At 39.3% G+C, this 20,000-nt stretch overlaps 1 protein-coding gene across 1 annotated transcript in view; it reads left to right on the plus strand.

Moving 5' to 3' along the window:
• LOC123518618 (lysophosphatidic acid receptor 1-like) overlaps window positions 1–20,000 on the plus strand; it is a 157,241-nt gene that overhangs the window by 69,267 nt on the left and 67,974 nt on the right. The window contains exon 3 of the mRNA XM_045279518.1: window positions 14,593–15,022. Within this exon, the coding sequence (XP_045135453.1) occupies window positions 14,816–15,022 (207 nt within the window). The 5' untranslated portion in view covers window positions 14,593–14,815. The remainder of the gene's footprint in view (window positions 1–14,592; window positions 15,023–20,000) is intronic.

Here is a 20,000-nt window from a genome sequence, read left to right on the forward strand (position 1 = left end):
TCTCTCTCTCTCTCTCTCTCTTTTTTCACATCCCGTTATTTCAAGTTTCATATTGCATTTCACTCAAGCTTATTTCATATTCAGGTCTCCTGCTGCTCCCTTCTCCCCCACTCTGGCATTTACGTCTTTTATTGCTGTATTTTTTTTATATTCCATTCGGTGCAATTTTTCCGTCCCGTCGCTCGCACATCTTCACAGGCGAAGGAAGTGGCGTGGGGAACCCTTAGTCTGGTAGGTATTTTTTTGGTCTTACCCTAAATTCATGGATATTGGTTCAAATTTTTAATTAATTAATTATTTTTTCTTTACGGTGCCTTTTCACAATCACGTCAATTTCTCCTTTGAAATTTTCTTTCTGGTTCTCCTCTTCCCTGTAATGTAGAGGTGATTTGATTTGGGAGAAAAGAGACAGGGAGAGTGAATCTTCCTTATTTTGTTATGTGGAGGATTTTTATATCAATTAACTTGCAGCGTTTTGATATGATAACCCTTTTCAAGACCAATGGGATTGTGGACACGGAGTGTGGTACAAGTACGACTATACGAGAAATAGAAACATGTATAGAGTTAACTCAGCCTCCATTTTGAGATGATGCAGCAGACACACAAAAAATGCAGGCAAGATGACTGAAAATGGCTTGGAAACCTCTCGCTGATTATTTGGAGTAGAATTTTTTCCTGTGCAATCATCAATGTTTATTACGGATATACAGAAAAAAAGTTATGAATGAAAACTGAATATAAAGTTGATGAATATTGATATTATTCTATATACTCCCATCTCAGACCACTTTAATATAATATCTTATTTTTAATGCAACTTCAATATCACATGAGAAAGATTTAAAACATCAAAGTATTTTTAGTAGCACTAGTAAAATAGATTTGTACAAAGTATTTCAAACACTAACTGTAATGATGTATATAATATATGGTTTGGAAATAAGTCATAGTCTCTGATAAATAATCTGCACAAGTTTATTCATAAGTTGTTCTCTTACAACAAAGCATCGTGAAAGGGAGTAGTGTCGTACTATATGAAACTCGAGAGGAGAAATCTAGAGAAGTGATGCTGCAGGAATGTTGTTTTTTTCTTTATGAAGCAGACTCGAGTATTTAGATAGTGTATACTGCAGGCGTTTGTATTTTGTCCAGACGTTCTCCAGTGCAAGGAGAGGATGGGAGAAGAAACCATACTACTGTGTGTGTGTGTGTGTGTGTGTGTGTGTGTGTGTGTGTGTGTGTGTGTGTGTGTGTGTGTGTGTGTGTGTGTGTTTGTGTGTATTTGTGTGGAAGGGTAGGTAGGGAGAGTATGTTTATCTAGCGAGACAGTAAAGGGGAGGGTCGACAGAGACAAATGATGAGCAAAACAAACAGAAAGGAGAACAAATACAAACAGGTATGCCATGGCTTGTGATTGATGAGGATGGCCTGCTGTGCCCTCATCTTTGTGGATCGAATCTTGGGTGAGCTGTTGTCTTCTCATTCTTTTTCTCCCTCTCATCAAAACTACAATATGGGAACAATAATCTGTCTGTTTTTTAAGATATAGACTTATTCTTAAGACTTACTTGTAATGTCGGTCGAGGAGCAGGTTTTTATTTCACCAATGATGATGCAATAAGTGGTTGCGTTGAGTTCAGAAGCAAGGCAAGCAGGAAAGTGGAAGAAACATCCTTATGCATAATGGTCTGTTGACGTCACTCAGCTCTTACCATGAAGCTCGTATAACTTAAGGAACGCGCACAACCTTCCTTTGTGGTTCGTTTCATCATGTTTCTTGTTTATATGCTGATTAGCTGAGAAAGATGGAAAGGCACGTATAAAGAATTGCGAGAACGAACTGCTGAAAGAAGCACCACATCCATAAGATATGAATGGTGTGTCTGGAGAAATTTTGGTGCAATGAACTGACAGGTGCCGGTCCTAGTGAAGCCTGTAAGCTGTTGGCTGCACATGCTGCCTGTCTCCGTAATGAAACAAGCGTTAGAATAATTTACATAATGAAGTTTGTGCGTAAAAGACCTTTGATCTGCGTCTTCTTCCGCTGAGGTGTCTTAATATTCTGCTTTGTGTCACTGACAATGCCATTCCATCAGGTCCGAGTTCAGAAAATAGAGTGCAATGCTGGCGTTTGTATGGCTGATAACAGATCGTCTTTAGTTAGTCAAGATTTGTGTTTCAACATAACGGAAGAGAAAATATTTTTATCAACTCACGGCAAACGTTTCATTCCATCCCTTGATAATTTCTCAAGATTTGCTCACGTAAGCCTGAGATGTGGTTTCATTACTATCGTCCCCTCTTTCTCCTCCTCCTCCTCCTCCTCCTCTTCTTTTTTCATCATCATTGTCATCATCATCAGCCTCATCGTCGTCGTCATATCAGCGGCAGTGTTATTCTTTGCTTTCTTTTTCTTTTTCTTTTTTCCTTCATCATCATCATCATCTTCTTCTTCTTCTTCTTCTTCTTCTTCTTCTTCTTCTTCTTCTTCTTCTTCTTCTTCTTTTTCTTTTTCTTTTCTTATTATTTTTATTTTGTTGTTGTTGTTGTTGTTGTTGTTCTTCTTCTTCTTCCTCCTCCTCTTACTCCTTCTCCTCCTCCTCCCCTCCCCTCCTCCCCTCCTCCTCCTCCCCTCCTCCTCCTGCTCCTCCCCCCCTGCTCCTCCTCCTCCTTCTCTTCCTCCTCCTTCTTCTCCTCCTCCTCCTCCAACTTTTCACTCATCCCTTCTCTCCCTGCTCTTTTCTTCTTGAATGTTCCTCCCAACGCATCTTTAAATTTCCACTGGTTTGGTCTGCCTAAAAGATACGGACACGTTTTCCAGCAGTAAATTAGTAACACCACCAGAGTACGTAGAAACACATCACTTGAGTTTCATCTTTTGTATGTTTCTTCCTTGCGTTGCGTAGAAGTGGTTGTAGCTGCAGGAGGAAGGGCTTCGAACAACAGGATGCTCTAGTGTCATCATTTGTGTATGCCGCCCTTCTCGTCTCGGGGTTAATTAAGTTTCTCATCTATGGGTTTGGTTGCTCCGGTGTCTTTATTGAATTACAGACGTCACGTGCGTTTGTGAAATGTCTGGAACGATGATGAAGCCGGAGACTAGGGGAAAAAGAGAGAGAGAGAGAGAGAGAGAGAGAGAGAGAGAGAGAGAGAGAGAGAGAGAGAGAGAGAGATGTAGTCTTTGGCTTCTTGAGGATAACCAGGATATGAAAGGAGAGAACTGGCTCGGAGAAAAATTGCTAAGAGAGAGAGAGAGAGAGAGAGAGAGAGAGAGAGAGAGAGAGAGAGAGAGAGAGAGAGAGAGAGAAGGGGGGGAGGGAGAGATGTACTCGTTTCCTAGCTTCGGGCACGCAGCTAGAATATGAAGCTGAGGTAGTGGTGCGAGGTAGATTGGTGCAACTCATTCGCAGTCTGTCGAGGTCGAGAGTTGTGGGATATTCCTTTAATAAGCTCCTTCCGACCTACAAATCCCATATCGTAAAGTTGAGGATGATTTGGAATTCTGTGCGAGTAAGTTAGGGGAGCTTACCAGTATAGTTCTCTCGGAATAATTAGCAAAGTATAATTATGAACTTGGACTTGTTTAGCTTCCAGTGAATTTTGAGGCGAGTTGTTTATGAAGGAGTGTTTTAGATTGCTTTCCTCGTATTTTTTCAGGTATATTCCTCTCTCTAGAAACGATTTATACTTTGAAATTATTGTGAAAAGAACTTGAATTTTTAAATAAGTGTTTTATGAGATAGTGTCATTAGAGTGTTTATTCATTATTGTTATTTTCCTTATCTGCGTCGTTATATATCATTTCTTTATCGTGACTTTTTCTATAACACTTTTCTTGAATCGCAAAATTATTGTGGTGGAGGACTTGGCAATAAAACTAGTCTCTTATGAGGGAGCGTTAATGGAGTGTTTTCTTTTCGTCACGACTCGCCTCTGCGAATTGTTTGCACTGTAAAATGAATACTGATAAGTTGTTTGCCATCCGCTAGAACCTGGAGTGAGTGCTTTATGATGAGGGTGTGATATTGGGATGTTTTCTTCCTGGCTCGGGGACATGAAGAAAATAAGCGGGATTAAAGAGGAGGGAGGCAGCAAAGAGCCGGAGTGCACGGAGGAAAGTCATCTAGAGCCATGAGGGATTTGGGTGATGAGGAAAAATTCTTGCTTTTGGGGAACATTGGACTCTGACTCAATTCCTTTTGCTGGCTGTACTGAAGTGTGTCTTGCCATGACACATAATGTTTATTTTTTTTATCAAGTCTATTACTCGTCTTTTTCATAATCCTTTGGTTAGTATTGTATTTAATTTTCTATAGTGAGGTATTGATGCTTGTTATTTGACGTTGAGTAACGCAAAATGGTTTTACTGAAAGAGCATAAAATTACAGATATCGAGGTTTTTTTTAATTACTGCATCACTCCTCTTTTCATTGGTGTCTCGGATATTGCTCCACAACATTCCATTGAGGTGGAAAAATCAAAGGAGCTAAAGGATTAGATATGTAAAGCTTATCTTGCAGGAGAAATATAGTCTCCCTGTCTTCATTATACCTCAGTCCTTACGTCCTCTCTTCCTTAATATCATAATCTGTTTTTCTCCATTTCCCTTCTTCTCTTCCTTCCTCCTCGCTTTCTTTCACTTCTTTTTCCAGTGTCTCGTCGCTCCTGTCGTTGGAACTTTTACTGTACAAAATTTCGAGGGTGTTTGTCTTTCTATTTAAAAGTGGCCCCCTGCCTCGCGTCCTCCTCTCCACTTCTTTTGTTCCGAGACAGTTAGGCGGGAGAGGTGATCAAGCAAACTTAGGAAATCTTACATTGAATATGAAATACTTATCTCTATTATTCATTAACACTCGTATTTTCTCATCATAATTTTTCCTTTTATAATTTTTTCCAGTGATCATTTCCCCTTACAGGTTAGAATAGTCTGGCTTAAAGTAGGAACTAAAGTAGTGGTACTCGTCATCGTCGTACTATTATTATTGTTATTATTATTATTATTATTATTAGTAGTAGTAGTAGTAGTAGTAGTAGTAGTAGTAGTAGTAGTTGTTGTAGTAGTAGTAGTAGTAGTAGTAGTAGTAGTAGTAGTAGTAGTAGTAGTAGTAGTAGTCGTAGTAATGTTAGTAGTAGTAGTAGTAGTAGTAGTAGTAGTAAGTGTGGTGGTAGTAGTAGTAGTAGAAGTAATAGTAGTAGTAATGGTAGTAGTACTAGTAGTAGTAGCAGTATTAGTAGTAGTAATAGTAGCAAGAGCAGAACGAAAAGGGGGAAGAAGAGGAGGAAGAAAAAAAGATCTTTGGAAAAGATCACTGTAATAAGGGAACAAGAAGAGGAGAACGAGATCAGGAGGAAGGGAAGGATCTGTGAGGGGAGGAGGAGAAATATGAACATAGTAAATGGAAAAGTAATGGGTAACGCGACGCCATTCAGCGATAACGACGGTCATCACTTGGCCAGTCTTTTCTGTTCTGGCGATCATCATCATCTTGATTATAAGAACTTGAGGGTAAAAGCTTCCTCGCGCATAATCTCTCCGTCCTTCACTATAATTTAAAGATTCCATGAAATTATATATGGGGAAAAGAAAAAAAACATGCTTGGTAATTTCCAAAGGACAAGGAAGCAAATTATCTGTATACACATTTGTTTATCTATTAATACAACATAGCGGATTGTTGAACTGCTTTACCTTTACTACGACGCAGATGATTACGTGACAGATGAGTGCAAGGCCGAGAAGGTTGAGGTGTTGGCAGAAAGGATGACTGGAGGTATCTCTTTGTTCCCTGTCCACATTGATTTTCATTGCCCAAGTATAGTACAGAATTTGGACTGTAGCTCAAATAGTCGTGTGTATCCAAATTAATGTGGCCTTTCAGAAGTACGCAGAGTCGCTTGCAGGATGACAAAATACTGAGCTTCTAACGAAAGGCGAATATACGTATTAGTCACTCCTTTGCATGGCGATAACTATTTAGATATTTCCCATACATTTTGGAAACGATTCGTTCATCAGTCAATATTGACGTGTATCATACTTGAGGAAGGAGTGTTATACAGCTTCACGAATAGTGAACTAGTGCTTCTGTGTGGTATCCTCACATCAACTCACAACACTTCCCAAGGCTATGAATTAGCAATTGCAGGCATCATTCTCATAAGTCATACTCATTGCTCCGCCGTTCCATTGTGCATGCAAGAAGGTGATTTTTCTTGATGTACATCGTGATTCAGGGCAAGTCAACTGAAGAATTTCATCAATGAATTCAAAGCCACAATTTCTTTTCGATTACCAGGTCTTGATTATTATATCGTTTTATCGAAAAGCTGTAGAAGCAGTGGGAGATTTGATTCCAAACAGTATTTAATTGAAATTGGCCTTTCTGTGGCTTCGTGATCGACTGTTATTGTTGTTTAATTGATATTCAGCTGCGATATTGCTACGAATTATTGGCAGCCGTACTTATAACGTTTTCTCTTCCTTAAGTACAAGTTCGTTGTCATTTGCAATAAGGAACCTGAATGTAATTTGAACATGTCTGTTACTTTTTAATCATTTAAGGAAATGTTCCATAGATTAATATGTTTGTTGTTTTCTTTGGCATTTTGATACAGAGAAAGAAACGGCAGAGGAGGAGGAGGAGGAGGAGGAGGAGGAGGAGGAGGAGGAGGAGGAGGAGGAGGAGGAGGAGGAGGAGGAAGAGGAAGAGGAAGAGGAGGAGGAGGAGGAGGAGGAGGAGGAGGAGGAGGAGGAGGAGGAGGAGGAGGAGGAGGAGGAGGAGGAGGAGGAGGAGAGGAGAGGAGAGGATAGAAGGAGGAGAGCTGAGGAGGAGGAGGAGGAGGAGGAGGAGGAGGAGGAGGAGGAGGAGGAGGAGGAGGAGGAGGAGGAGGAGGAGGAGGAGGAGGAGGAGGAGGAGAATAATAATAATAATAATAATAATAATAATAATAATAATAATAATATTATTATTATTATTATTATTATTATTATTATTATTGTGTGTGTGTGTTATTAAGAAGAAGAAGAAGAAGAAGAAGAAGAAGAAGAAGAGGAAGTGATGGTGATGGTAATGACGATGATGCACAAGGTATGAGTTACTTGAAAACAGAGGAATAAGAAATGGGAAGGAAAAAAATATAAACAGCAAACTTTGGTGTAAAAGGAAAGGGGAGAGGAGCATTGTGAGAGGGCGGTGGGCAACGAAGAGAACAGGCAGCTTGAATCGTGATAGATTGTGAGAGAAGAGACGACTGGTGGGAAGTTGGACATCGTTGAAAACCTGAATGCCACTCGTTATTCTAAAACAAACATAGGGTTAACTTGGCAGATGTGCCAGATCTGGGGTTTCGAAGGTATTTTGCGCAGGGGTTTCCAATGTTATGATGTGTGATAAGAACATAAGAACATAAGAAAAAAGGAAATGTGCAAGAGGCTGCCAGGCTTACACGTAGCAGTCCTTGTGTGATTAAAGCTACGTAATTCCATCTATCACCCCCATCCATGAACTTTTCTAATCTTCTTTTAAAGCTCCTATTGACTCAGCCCTGACTACATGGCCACTGAGACCGTTCCACTCATCAACCACTCTGTTTGAAAACCAGTTTCTTCCCATTTCTTTCCCAAACCTGAATTTTTCAAGTTTAAACCCATTATTTCTGGTTCTGTCCCGCTACTGATCCTAAGAACTTCGTTCATGTCCCCTTTGTTAAAACACTTATACCACTTAAATACTTCTATCAGGTCTCCTCTTAACCTACGTCTCTATAAGGAATGCAGATTGAGTTTTTCAGTCTCTCTTCATAGGAATATCCTCATTCCCTGTATCTTTTAGTCATCCTCCTTTGCACTGACTCCAACAGAGTTATGTCCTTCCTGTAATGTGGGGACCAGAATTGTACCGCATAGTCAAGATGTGGCCTGACCAGCGCCAAGTATAATTTTAGTATTACTTCAGGACTCCTGCTTTTAACACTTCTAAAAATGAATCCTAATACTCTATTCGCCTTATTTCTGGCCTCAATACATTGCTTCCTTGTACCGAGATCGGAGCTAACTATGACTCCTAAATCTTTCTCATACTTGGAACTTCCTAGTGCCACGTTATCTATCGTGTACCTATTGCTTGGATTATCTCTACCTACGCTCAGTACCCTGCACTTGTTAATATTGAACTGCATTTGCCATCTATCTGTCCATTCTTTCATCCTATCCAAGTCAGCCTGCAAAGCCTTGGCATCCGAATCGGACCTAATTAATCTACCTATCTTTGTGTCGTCTGCAAATTTACTGATATCACTATTAATTCCACTATCCAAGTCATTAATATATATTAGAAATAATAATGGCCCTAAAACTGAGCCCTGTGGCACCCCACTAACTACTTCTCCCCACTCGGAATTAGATCCATTAATTACTACCCTCTGTCGCCTGCCGTCTAACCACGCTTTAATCCAGCCTAATATTCTACCCTCTATACCGTGTGCTCTAACCTTTTTTTAAGAGCCTCTGGTGAGGTACCTTGTCAAAGGCTTTACTGAAATCTAAGTATAAAATGTCATAATTATCACCCTTATCTGCCGCCTCATAAACCTTAATATAAAAATTCAACAAGCGACGACTTTCCCTTCGTAAATCCATGTTGTGTCTGATTTATCAAGCCGTGTTTGTCTAGGTGTTCCCTAATGTTTTTCGTTAGTATTGATTCCATTAATTTAGCCACAAATGAAGTTAAGCTGACAGGTCTGTGATTAGACATTAGGGTTTTATCTCCCTTCTTAAATATGGGAACCACATTAGCTTCTCTCCACATTATCGGTACCTCACCTGACTCCAGTGATGCTATACTCATGTTTTGAAATATCGATAATTAGTTGAGTATTAGCTTGATACTTTCTTAGACAGAATAGCAGATCTTCACTAGTAATGTAGTAGTACCCATCTCCCTCCTACACGCAGTAGAAATATACCTTTGCATGATATTGTCTGGTTTGCAATTCGTCTTGAGATAAACTTAGCAGACAAAGCCAGAAAGTTTAGAGTTTCATGGAGGAAAAATCCCAAAACATGACGGCATGAGAGAGAATTAAAGCAACCGCAAAAGATAATCTTCCCAGAGTGTGGCAAAGTGTTGGAGAATGAATCCGAGATGCTTTCAGCGAGACCCGCGAAACACTGCGTTAGATTGATGAAAACTGTAATTGTTTCGCTCCGTATCCCTGCGTCTTCACTTATACGTCTGTCTCGGGCTATTAGTTGAGAATTCCAGGATCGTTGGCTATTGTTGTCTCTTCCTTCATTAGCGATTGTGTTGTTTTCCATATTTTGTTGCACTTTCTTGTATATTATATCAATGAAAATTATGTTCACGTAAACTCCTTCATGAGAATTTGAACAATGCTAATTCTACAGGCATATAAGAATATACTTAACCTGACATAGCATGATACACAGGATATGGTAGTATAATTTTTCGTACGATACCTTAACATAACTAACAAAATGATACATAACAGCATAACATAACAAAGTGCTTTGGGGTCCGAGGGGTCTCCAAACGCACGGGTTCGAATCCTGTACACGGTCCGAGTGTAGGTTGGGCTTCCACACTCGGGGCAACGGTTTCCTAGCGGGTGGGCTTTGAGATAGGAGGTAACACAAAAAAGTATTCCCTTTAGCCCATAAATTCCCGTGAAAAGCCCACATGGTATAGATAAAAAAAAAAAAAATCACATACAGTCACATAACACGCAACATTACCCAAAAGACCTAATATAGTATACAGCGTAAACGGTATTTTATATGATAAATGGCTCGTAAGGAAATTTTGTGAAAAGTTTGTTTGTACGGGATATTTAACATAGCCAAAACTCAAAATCAACAGTTCCCTCTGCATTCAGGCTTTTTCATCGTCGCCTTGCACTGTACATACTTTAAGACAACGAAACCATAAAGAAAAATCATAACCACATCTGCTGCGTGGTTGAATGCGTTACCCTTACCTGCAGTGTGTTTCTCCCTGCTATTATTACCCTGGTGTTTATTATGATCATATATACGAGCGGTTAATGGTGCAGCGGGTTTATCTCAATTTACTGCACCAAGGAATTTTTTGTTGTTATTTTTAAAAGCAATTACTGGTAAAACAGTAACAGAGAAATATTATATATATATATATATATATATATATATATATATATATATATATATATATATATATATATATATATATATATATAAAGCAAATTAAAGGATGCATTTTTTTTTCGGACGGGTTTTACCTAAGACTGTTTTTTGTTTTACTTGTCTTATTCTTGACCTCGAAATTCCAGAATATAATGGTGGAAGGAAAATGAAGAAAATTGTGGCGATGGTTTGGGACAACAGCTGTGATTATTATTGATGTGTGTGTGTGTGTGTGTGTGTGTGTGTGTGTGTGTGTGTGTGTGTGTGTGTGTGTGTGTGTGTGTGTGACTATTTTTACGTATTTATTGCTGTTGATAAATCTCGTTAATAAATGAGAGTATTATATCATATTTCATACGACAAACTATATACACTTATCAATTCCACGTTCCAGACTTTTGTTTTTTACATAATAATTGCATATGCTCAGTTTGTGGTTGCTTTGAAGTCCGAAAGTGAAATGCCAAGTATATAGAAAAATGTGTTAATTATTAGTATGTAGCAAAATGTGAGTGTGTGTGTGTGTGTGTGTGTGTGTGTGTGTGCGTGCGTGCCTGTTGACCTCGTTACCTACGTATATATCTGACTGAATGTGGTGAACATGCTTTGAAGTAAATGTGTGTGTGTGTGTGTGTATGTGTGTGTGTGTGTGTGTGTGTGTGAGTCTGCGTGCATGCCTTTTAACCTCGTTACCGACATAGTTATCAGATTGAATGTGTCCAATATGCTTTGAAGTGAATTCATATTGTTGTCCTGTCTCCATCCATATTGGCTTTAGCTATCCTCTCTCTCTTTACTAGATTTAAATTCGTGGTTGGTTCCCGTTCTCCCTTCTTCTGCACCAAACTATTCCACCAATTTTTTCTTTTGTGAGTGTTTTCTTTACACCGCTTAGCCAGTTTGCTACATTTTCCCCCTTCCTTCTGTTCCCTTCCGTTGCGATCCGTTACCAGTAGGTCCTCCATAACCATTTTTATTTGTGTGTGAGAGAGAGAGAGAGAGAGAGAGAGAGAGAGAGAAAATTTCCATTACCCTATGAAATGGCTATGTTGTTTCTTAAATTCTACAGCAGATTCAGACAGCTATGCCGTTTACTTTTTCCGTTCATGAGTGGCTTTCCCCTCAAGTCAGTGATGAGAGAAAAAAAAAAGAGCAGAAAATATTGATTGACGTTGGATGGATGATAAGTGATTGGCTGCACTTTGTCCCGTTGGTGGTGTGTGGGTACAAGGTGCGTGATGATAAGAGTGCACCTCGCAGATAATCGAAAAGTAATCCTGCGTAAAGTATGCCTGGGCTTTGATGAGAGGATGATGAAAATACCGCGGTGTAGTTGTCTCTCTCTCTCTCTCTCTCTCTCTCTCTCTCTCTCTCTCTCTCTCTCTCTCTGCAAAGGCTAGCCCAAAACTTAGGAAGATGAAAGGTTATAGTTAATTGCCACTTTGTGAAAAAAAAAAAACCTGAATTTCTAAAAGGATGTATGAACATTAGAACATAATAGAATGAAGGAAGCTGCAAGAAACCTCCAGATCTACACGTGGCAGTCCCTGTATATACCTACTTATTTCCACCTATCACCCCTATCCATATATTTGTATAATCTTGTTTTTAAAGCTTCCTATTGACTTAGCATATATGGACCAAAGGTTGATGTTTCTTCAATACATTTTCAATGAATAAGATTGAGAATGGCTGTAAAGAAATCAGGAAAGGCAGAGTAGTCAAGTTCAGAGCATTAAGGGAAGTGAAAGAGTACTTGTTAACGTCCGCATTATTTTGTTGCACGGAATAAGGATGAGTAAGTAGGAAATCTTGGTGCGGGGATATTAGTTGGTGTTAGAATCATGCGCTTGACAATATCTGGAACATGAAAACTTTTGCTTAAGAAAGGAAGAGATACATCATTGCATCATTGTCTCAAGCTGAGGATAAACTGATGAATTTAATGAAGCTACAAGTCCTGCTTAGAATGAGTGGGATCTTCATTCCATTGTGCTGTTTAGCCATTACCAAGACTGACCTTTTATAGATTGAATTGTACAAGGAGAAACTATGCCTGAGATTGCATGAGACGCTAATTTCTAAATTCACTCTCTTTATGAATTCTAATTTAATATAAGATAATTTCAGTGGAGAATAGCATATGAATGATATACATGGTGGAGTGAATCACATGAAAGCTGCTCAAAGACACAAGACATTTGAGAAAGAAGTCTTGTTCAGAGATTAAGTAATGACTTTTAAGAAGATAACCACAAGTTTCGTCGTATTGCATTAGAAAATTCTTGAAAAATCAGAAATTTGCATCTTCGTAAAGTAAGATGAGATACTCCCTGAGAAATAGTTTTGAAATGGAGGTAACACCACCAGTCAGGAAAGGGAATTGAATTCGAGTGTGAAGCTGAAATGGTGAATGGTAATGAGTGGAGCATCCGCCATGGAGCTCCTGTGTTAATACATTTAAGAGGAAAGTGACCTTCCAGAAAGACACTCATAAAGTACTTAGAAAATGAGTAACACACCCACACACACACCCGGTAGCTCAGTGGTTAGGGCGCTGGCTTCACAAGCCAGAGGACCGGGGTTCGATTCCCCGGCCGGGTGGAGATATTTGGATGTGTCTCCTTTCACGTGTAGCCCCTGTTCACCTAGCAGTGAGTAGGTACGGGATGTAAATCGAGGAGTTGCGACCTTGTTGTCCCGGTGTGTGGTGTGTGCCTGGTCTCAGGCCTATCCGAAGATCGGAAATAATGAGCTCTGAGCTCGTTCCGTAGGGTAACGTCTGGCTGTCTTGTCAGAGACTGCAGCAGATCAAACAGTGAAACACACACACACACACACACACACACACATTCATTCATTCTCTCTCTTTCTCTCTCTCTCTCTCTCTCATATTGTTTTCAAGTGCTTTATAGCTGTCTTTATAGACGGTCATTGTATTTTTGCTAAGAGAAATCGTCATGTGACAGCGTTTTATGGAAGTCTTTTCGGAAATAATATTGTAGTTCAGAAAGAAGTTATGTCTTGAAATATACTTGAGGATCATCCTATTGAGAAGAGACTTTACAGAGGTTTAAGACCAGAGTTGTAATAGAGTATATTAAGGTGTTGCAGCGTGCCTCTAACTCTAAGTCAGGTTAAATGCGAACATATATTCATCAAGAAGGAAAGGTTGAAGTTGCCACATAGGCGGAAAAGTTTGGTCAGGCAGATAGAGAGCATGTAAGTTCACTTTTTGAGCACAGTAGGAAATGCTGCCAGAAAGTGAATAGCTATAACACTTTCTGTGAGCTGTTTTTGTGACAGTAGAGCGAGAGAACGAGCCCAGTAAATTGAGCTTGTCGAACGCTAGAATTAAAGATATAAAAAATGAGTGTGTGAGACATGCGCATCTTAGTTTTTGCCAGACGGTAGAAAATTGGGACTATTCAAGAACACGGGCCCGATAGTAAGTTAAGTCGTTGTGCACATAGCCAATTTTGTATATATACGTATATATATATATATATATATATATATATATATATATATATATATATATATATATATATATATATATATATATATATATATATATATATAGTGAAGTAAATTTTGTTGGCGAAAAGTAGATAAACAAGGGAAAGCAGATATACTTGATTTAGTAACATACCGACGTCAGAGCTCTAACCTTGGAGCAATAATTTCTTAGTGCTCATCCAGCGTTATTGCTATTCTGAATTTGAATTACATTTTTCGGAGTGAACTGTTCGTTGGCAGAAAATTACTTAGCATGTATTTATGATGGGAGAGTAGTTGATGAATTTGTGGACATAGTCACACTGCCAGCTACGGGTCGAATCAGAGAACAAAACCTGGAAATGGATAGTATAAAGGCTTACTTTTGATGGACACAGACAAGGAATGAATCTGTGAGTGCATGAGTGATCGGATACTTATATTGCTGTACTTATTCGATATTGTCTCCTAAAATCGTGATTGTTACATAAGAAAGTGTAAGGCAACCGAAATCATTAGGACTCTCATGGTGTTTCAATTCTATTAAATTGCCTAAAGCCATCCTGGAGTGCTGTATAAGTGATCTCCACTGCGACTATCATACAAGGTTTGTCAAGGCGGATGATCATAATAAGGATGAGATATTCAGGGACCGGAAATCTGCATCTCAAGCCGTTTCATAATGTACGGTACAGAGGTCGTAGTCGTCGTCGTCATCACTGTCATCATTATTATCATAATTTGTTGTTATTGTTATTGTTGTTATTCCTCCTTCTCATCTTTAATCACTACCACCACCCCTTTCCTTTCTAAATTATATTGTCTTTACTCCTTTTCTTGTTCTTTGTCACCTTTCTGTTTTTTTTTCTTAAGCATTTCTTAACCCACTTCTAACTCTTTTCCTGCAGAACGGACAGCTGGAGACCGACACGGAGACAAGAAGCGACAGGCAGGCGGAGTTTAGGAAGGCCGTAAACCTGAAACAGAGGTAGAGACATATTTGTTGCACTTAAAGGAGCGACGTGACGGTGTAGTGGTAAGAGTGAGTGAAGAGGAGATCCCCATAACAGGTAACGAAAACGAAGTGATAGCGAACATTGCAGCCTTCGCCTCATCCACGTCGTCCCCGTCATGGCTCTGTGGAACATGACCACGGCGTCTATTCCTGTCATGATTCCCGGAGTGTCTGAGAACCCCTGGGATGATGCAGTGCCTGGAGGCTGTGCAGAGGTTGTCATGGGTGAAGTTAACGCTACTTGCTTCTCAGAGAACGAGGTGGTAGCCCAGTCAGATGGCAGCAATAATACCCAGGGACAGACCTACGCCATTATTGTGCCGGTAAGTCAAGTGTGTTTGTTGTTTTAGCGTCGTAGAATTTTGTTGTTTAACTTTCCTCAATTAATTTTGATGAGATTTAGATGAAAACCTATTGAAACCTCAGTGCAGATGGATAATTTTTAAAGTCTATTTTATGATGCAGTTTAAGGTGCATTTTATATCTGCAAATGGGGATGTTTTGCTAATAATGAAGACAGCAATCAAGAAGCATTGTTGTCTTAGTTTCATAAATAAACTTGTTTTGTGTGATGAAGTGCCGATGAGGAGTTTGTTAAGGAGCCTGGAAGTTTTAGACAATGACACTCTTATTCATGGGTCACAGTTGGTATTAGTGCCTCCTGTGTGTTCCTTGTGCGCTTGCGAGGCAGTGGCACTCAACTTCGGGAAGCTTGGAGTCTCTGGGTCAGCTTTGGCAGCGTCATGTAATTCCCGCATTATGTTATTACTCCTCTCATCCTGTGTGCAAAAAAATTGCAACGAGACATGTTATAATGAACACAGGGAAGGAAATAAGTTTTTACTTACTTGCTGATAGGTCCTCTCCGTCAAGACGTTTGTGACTTCAAGAGTGAGCTTTCTTTATTTCAGTGGAATAGACGTAACAGCATTTGCCCTTTTCCTTTATAACTGCGGAAATTAAGATATGTTTTCAAAGTCCTCTTTCCGTGGAACGAATGTGTGTCAGGCATGTTATTTCTCTTCCCACCAAAACGTGTTCAGGAACCGTAACTCACTAGGATGTTTTCCTTGGGCGAGCATTCACTCATCCGACGTGAGTCAGTGAAACTCCAGGAGAGCACAAGATTTACTGGAGAGAAGTGAAATCAGTAACGCTTGTATTGAACTTCCAACTCTTATCTTGGGCGAGATTGCCATGTTGGTGGTAATGACTATGTTGACAAGAAAACTGCTCTCACTGCACCTTTCGTTACGTTTCAAGAGAAGTAAGGGAGAGAAACCAATATTGCCGTGCTCGCAGACAAGAAGAGAAAAGCCGTGGTAAGGAAATTCATTATCCGTCCCTTCATAAAGAATGTCCAACACTTTATTCAGAAGATTAATGTGAATTGATGGGTCTTCTTCTTCTTCTTCTTCTTCTTCTTCTTCTTCTTCTTCTTCTTCTTCTTTCTTTCTTTCTTTCTTTTTTCTTTCTTCTTCTTCTTCTTTTGTTGTTTTTTGTTCTTTTTTCTTTTTCTTGTTCTTGTTCTTGTTTTTGTTCTTGTTCTTCTCTTCATTATCATCATTATCATCTCCCTCCTCCTCCTCCTCCTCCTCCTAATCATCATCATCATCATCATCATCATCATCATCATCATCACCATCACCAATACCACCACCACCACCACCACCACCACCACCACCACCACCACCGTCATCGTTATGATAATTGTATTCTTTTTTACTTTTGATGTATGTAAGGTATACGTATACAGTTTAAAAGATGAAGGGGAAACTGCAATATTTAATTTTTCCAGTTTCTTAAGTCGTACGTTTTCTCCTTATTTTTCTCAGCTTGTTAATTACGTAAAATGTTTGTCATGGCAAAAATACTTAATCGCTCACTATCCGTTACCTCTTTCTTACCACGTTCTCGTTTATTTAGTTGATCCAGAGTGAACTAAGACAAAAAAAAGATAATAAATGGGCTGTTAACACATTGCACACATACACACGCACACACACACATAGGTCTCAGTCCTACCCTATGATCGGTCTATGAGCTCTGAGCTCGCTCCTTAATGGGGAAGGCTGGCTGGGTGACCAGCAGACGACCGTGGTGAATTATACACACACACACACACACACACACACACACACACACACACACACACACACACACACACACACACACACACACACACACACACACACACACACTTCTCTTGTCTTCTCTGATCACCTTTTTTTTTTAATCGCTCCTCTCGGAAATCTCGGAAATCAATTTTACAATTATAGTAGTGGTAATGATAACAGCAATAATAATCATTATAGTAGTACCGATGATAATTTCAACAATAATGATACATAATAATGATAACAAGAACAATAATGATACTACTACTACTACTACTACTACTACTACTAATGGTAATGAAAATGATGAAAATGATAACGATAACAATGAAAATAATGATAATAATACGTAGAATCAATGTATCACCTTGTGCATTGAGCCACGTTACAATAAATCGGCGTTTCTGGCTCGTCTTGAAGTGCGAGCTGAGGAGAAAGTGAAACAAGTTTTTATTTATATTTTATATAAGAAGGGAAACCAACATTGGTGAACAAAAAATGCTATTAGAAAAAAAAGGTCTAATGAGATGTTGGTCCCCGAACAGGGTCAAAAAAGGTAGCCAAAAGGAGATATATGTATTGAACACGTCAAGGCAGATGTTAATACAGGAATAGGCAGGGAGTTCGAGAGTTTACCAGAGAAAGGCATGAATGGTTGAGAGTACTGGTTAACTCTTGTAATATAGTTTGCTGTACAAGTGAGTTTCTCCGGGAGTTTCCAGTCGTCTCCGCATGAGTCTTATTGGCACCCTCTTGAGAGATGTGAAGCGAAGGCAGGCAGGGAGGTGTGTCGGAGAAATGGACGTGTGACTTGTCTTACTCGTGGTTATTGCGTTGTTGTATTGTTGCTAATGATGACAGGAAGAAAAGATATTCATGCGAAAAGGAAAACGATGACTGTTTTAGATGTAATTTGTCCAGTTTCCAGGGCATGGACATGTTTACCTGTATGGTTGAAGATTTGAAAAATTGGGGAAGGAAATGCAGTGTTGCGCACTGGGTGTTAAGTAAGACCTTTGATAAATGATTCTTCATCCTCTTAATTAATTACTCTAACTGTGCCATGGCCTTTGCATTAAAGTGATATTATAGAAAATATTCTTGAAACAGTTGGGAGCCATTAATATAATTACATTACTGGTAAATCACCACAACTTGTTTTTTTGCAACTCTCAACCTTAATGCTTTTAATCTTCATTCATTTATACCACTCCATGAGATTGCCTAAGGTCACAATTACGCACTGCTTGCATACCGAGGCGTATGTAATGAATGAACTATTTTCACTCAGAACGCTGTTTCACTGTAGTTTCACAACCCACGCTCGGCACCACTGACGTAAGTAGACGACACACTCAACGCCTCTGTTCTTCCCACGCCGTCGCCTGCAAGTGAATGCTGGATAGAGAGGATTTTCCTGCAGTTCGGGATTTTTACACATATATGATGACTTCTCATAAACATTTCATTTATCAGCAAACATCCCGCCACCCGTTAGCATGAATGTAACATGCAGGATAGAATTTTGTCACTTCACCAGCTTGAGTACTTGGTGATTTTATATTACAGTGCAGTTGCCTTCATTATTACTATGATTATTATCATTATCATCATTACTTTTGATGCTGATGCTGGTGTTGTTTTTCTTGTGTTTTATCATTACTATCATCATTACCATCACCATCATCATTTTCATTATCATGATAATAATAGTAATCACACTGCATACACATTTATTATTACAATGAATACGCTTCACTTATTACGTGTGATTTTAGTACGCAACTTTCCAGGAAATGGAGCCTGATTATTCATTACATTCTTTAAACTACACAACACTGTGGCGCTAATGGTCAGTGCGTGCGGCGTAGATAGTGTGCGTCATTGCATGTGACTACCAGCATCTGTACATCGCAAAAACCTGGCAGGAAAAGGAAGAGAAAAGCGAGAAAAGATTTTGTGAAAGTGAGGTGCTATGAAATGCCAGAACTCATTGATATGAGAATGACGTGAATGGGAGCCGAGAAAAAGAGAGGACGAGAGGGGAAGGTACTTGTCTCTGTCAGAAATATAAGAGAAAAGTAGATGGGGAGGAAATTCGCCGCCCCAGGAACAATGAAGAGACGGAATGAAGAGTGGCGAATGGAACAGTAGAAGCAAGAACTTGAAAGGAAGAGGGAGAAAAAAAAATAACATGAATAAAGTTAACTATTTAGGATGAAATATACTTACTATTGAAAAGTGTTCTGCGAAAAAAAACTTTTTTTGATATATATATATAAGGGGAAAAGCTGGCCAAAGGCAACACATATTAAAAAAAAAAAAAAGGCCCACTTAGTTGCCAGTCTCTTTGCAGGTCCGAAAGAGTTAGCAAAAACGAAAAGGATAAATGCCTTGAAATTTCTCTCTTAAATCAAGTCAAGTCATAGGAGTTTGGGAACACAGAAGCAGCCAAGGAGTTCCAGAGCTACCAGAGAAAGATATGAATGATTGAGAGTACTAGTTAATTTTTGCATGAGAGAGTTGGACAGAAAAGATATGAAAGGAAGTTGAAAGCTTTGTGCAGCGAGGCCGTAGGAGAGGGGAGGCATGCAGTTTGCAAAATCAGAAGAGCAGTTAGTATGAAAATAACGGTAGAAGATAGCAAGAAATGCAACATTCCGGCGATGGGAAAGAGGCCGAAGACAGTCAGTCAGAGGAGAAGAGTTGATAAGACGAAAATTTTTTGATTCCACTCTATCTAGAAGAGCAGTATGAGTGGAGCCCCTTTAACATGTGAAGAGTACTCTATATATGGATGGATAAGGCCCATGTACAGAGTTAACATTTGACGGGTGAAAATATACTGGCGGAGACCACTCAGGAAACCTATCTTCATATATGTTGTTTTAACTAAATAAGAAATCAGAAGAGCATTTAGCATGAAAATAGCAGTAAAATGTAGCAAGAGATGCAACTTCTCCATCAACTTCACTTCTTCATCTTTCCCTCCTTTAGTACCTCTTTCTGATGGCAGCACTGGCATAACATGATTTTAAAGTTGAACTAGTCTCTCTAAGCTTTTTTAATAAAAAACGCTATCTTGGATGATTCTGGGCTTGTTCCTTCCTCTCCTCCCCCTCTTACTAGTACTTCATGTCATGGATTAAAATTCTTCGCAATGATGTTTTCCATGCCCTCGTTG

This window comes from Portunus trituberculatus, chromosome 44 (genome assembly GCF_017591435.1).
Source record: "Portunus trituberculatus isolate SZX2019 chromosome 44, ASM1759143v1, whole genome shotgun sequence".
Classification (NCBI taxonomy): Eukaryota; Metazoa; Arthropoda; class Malacostraca; order Decapoda; family Portunidae; genus Portunus; species Portunus trituberculatus.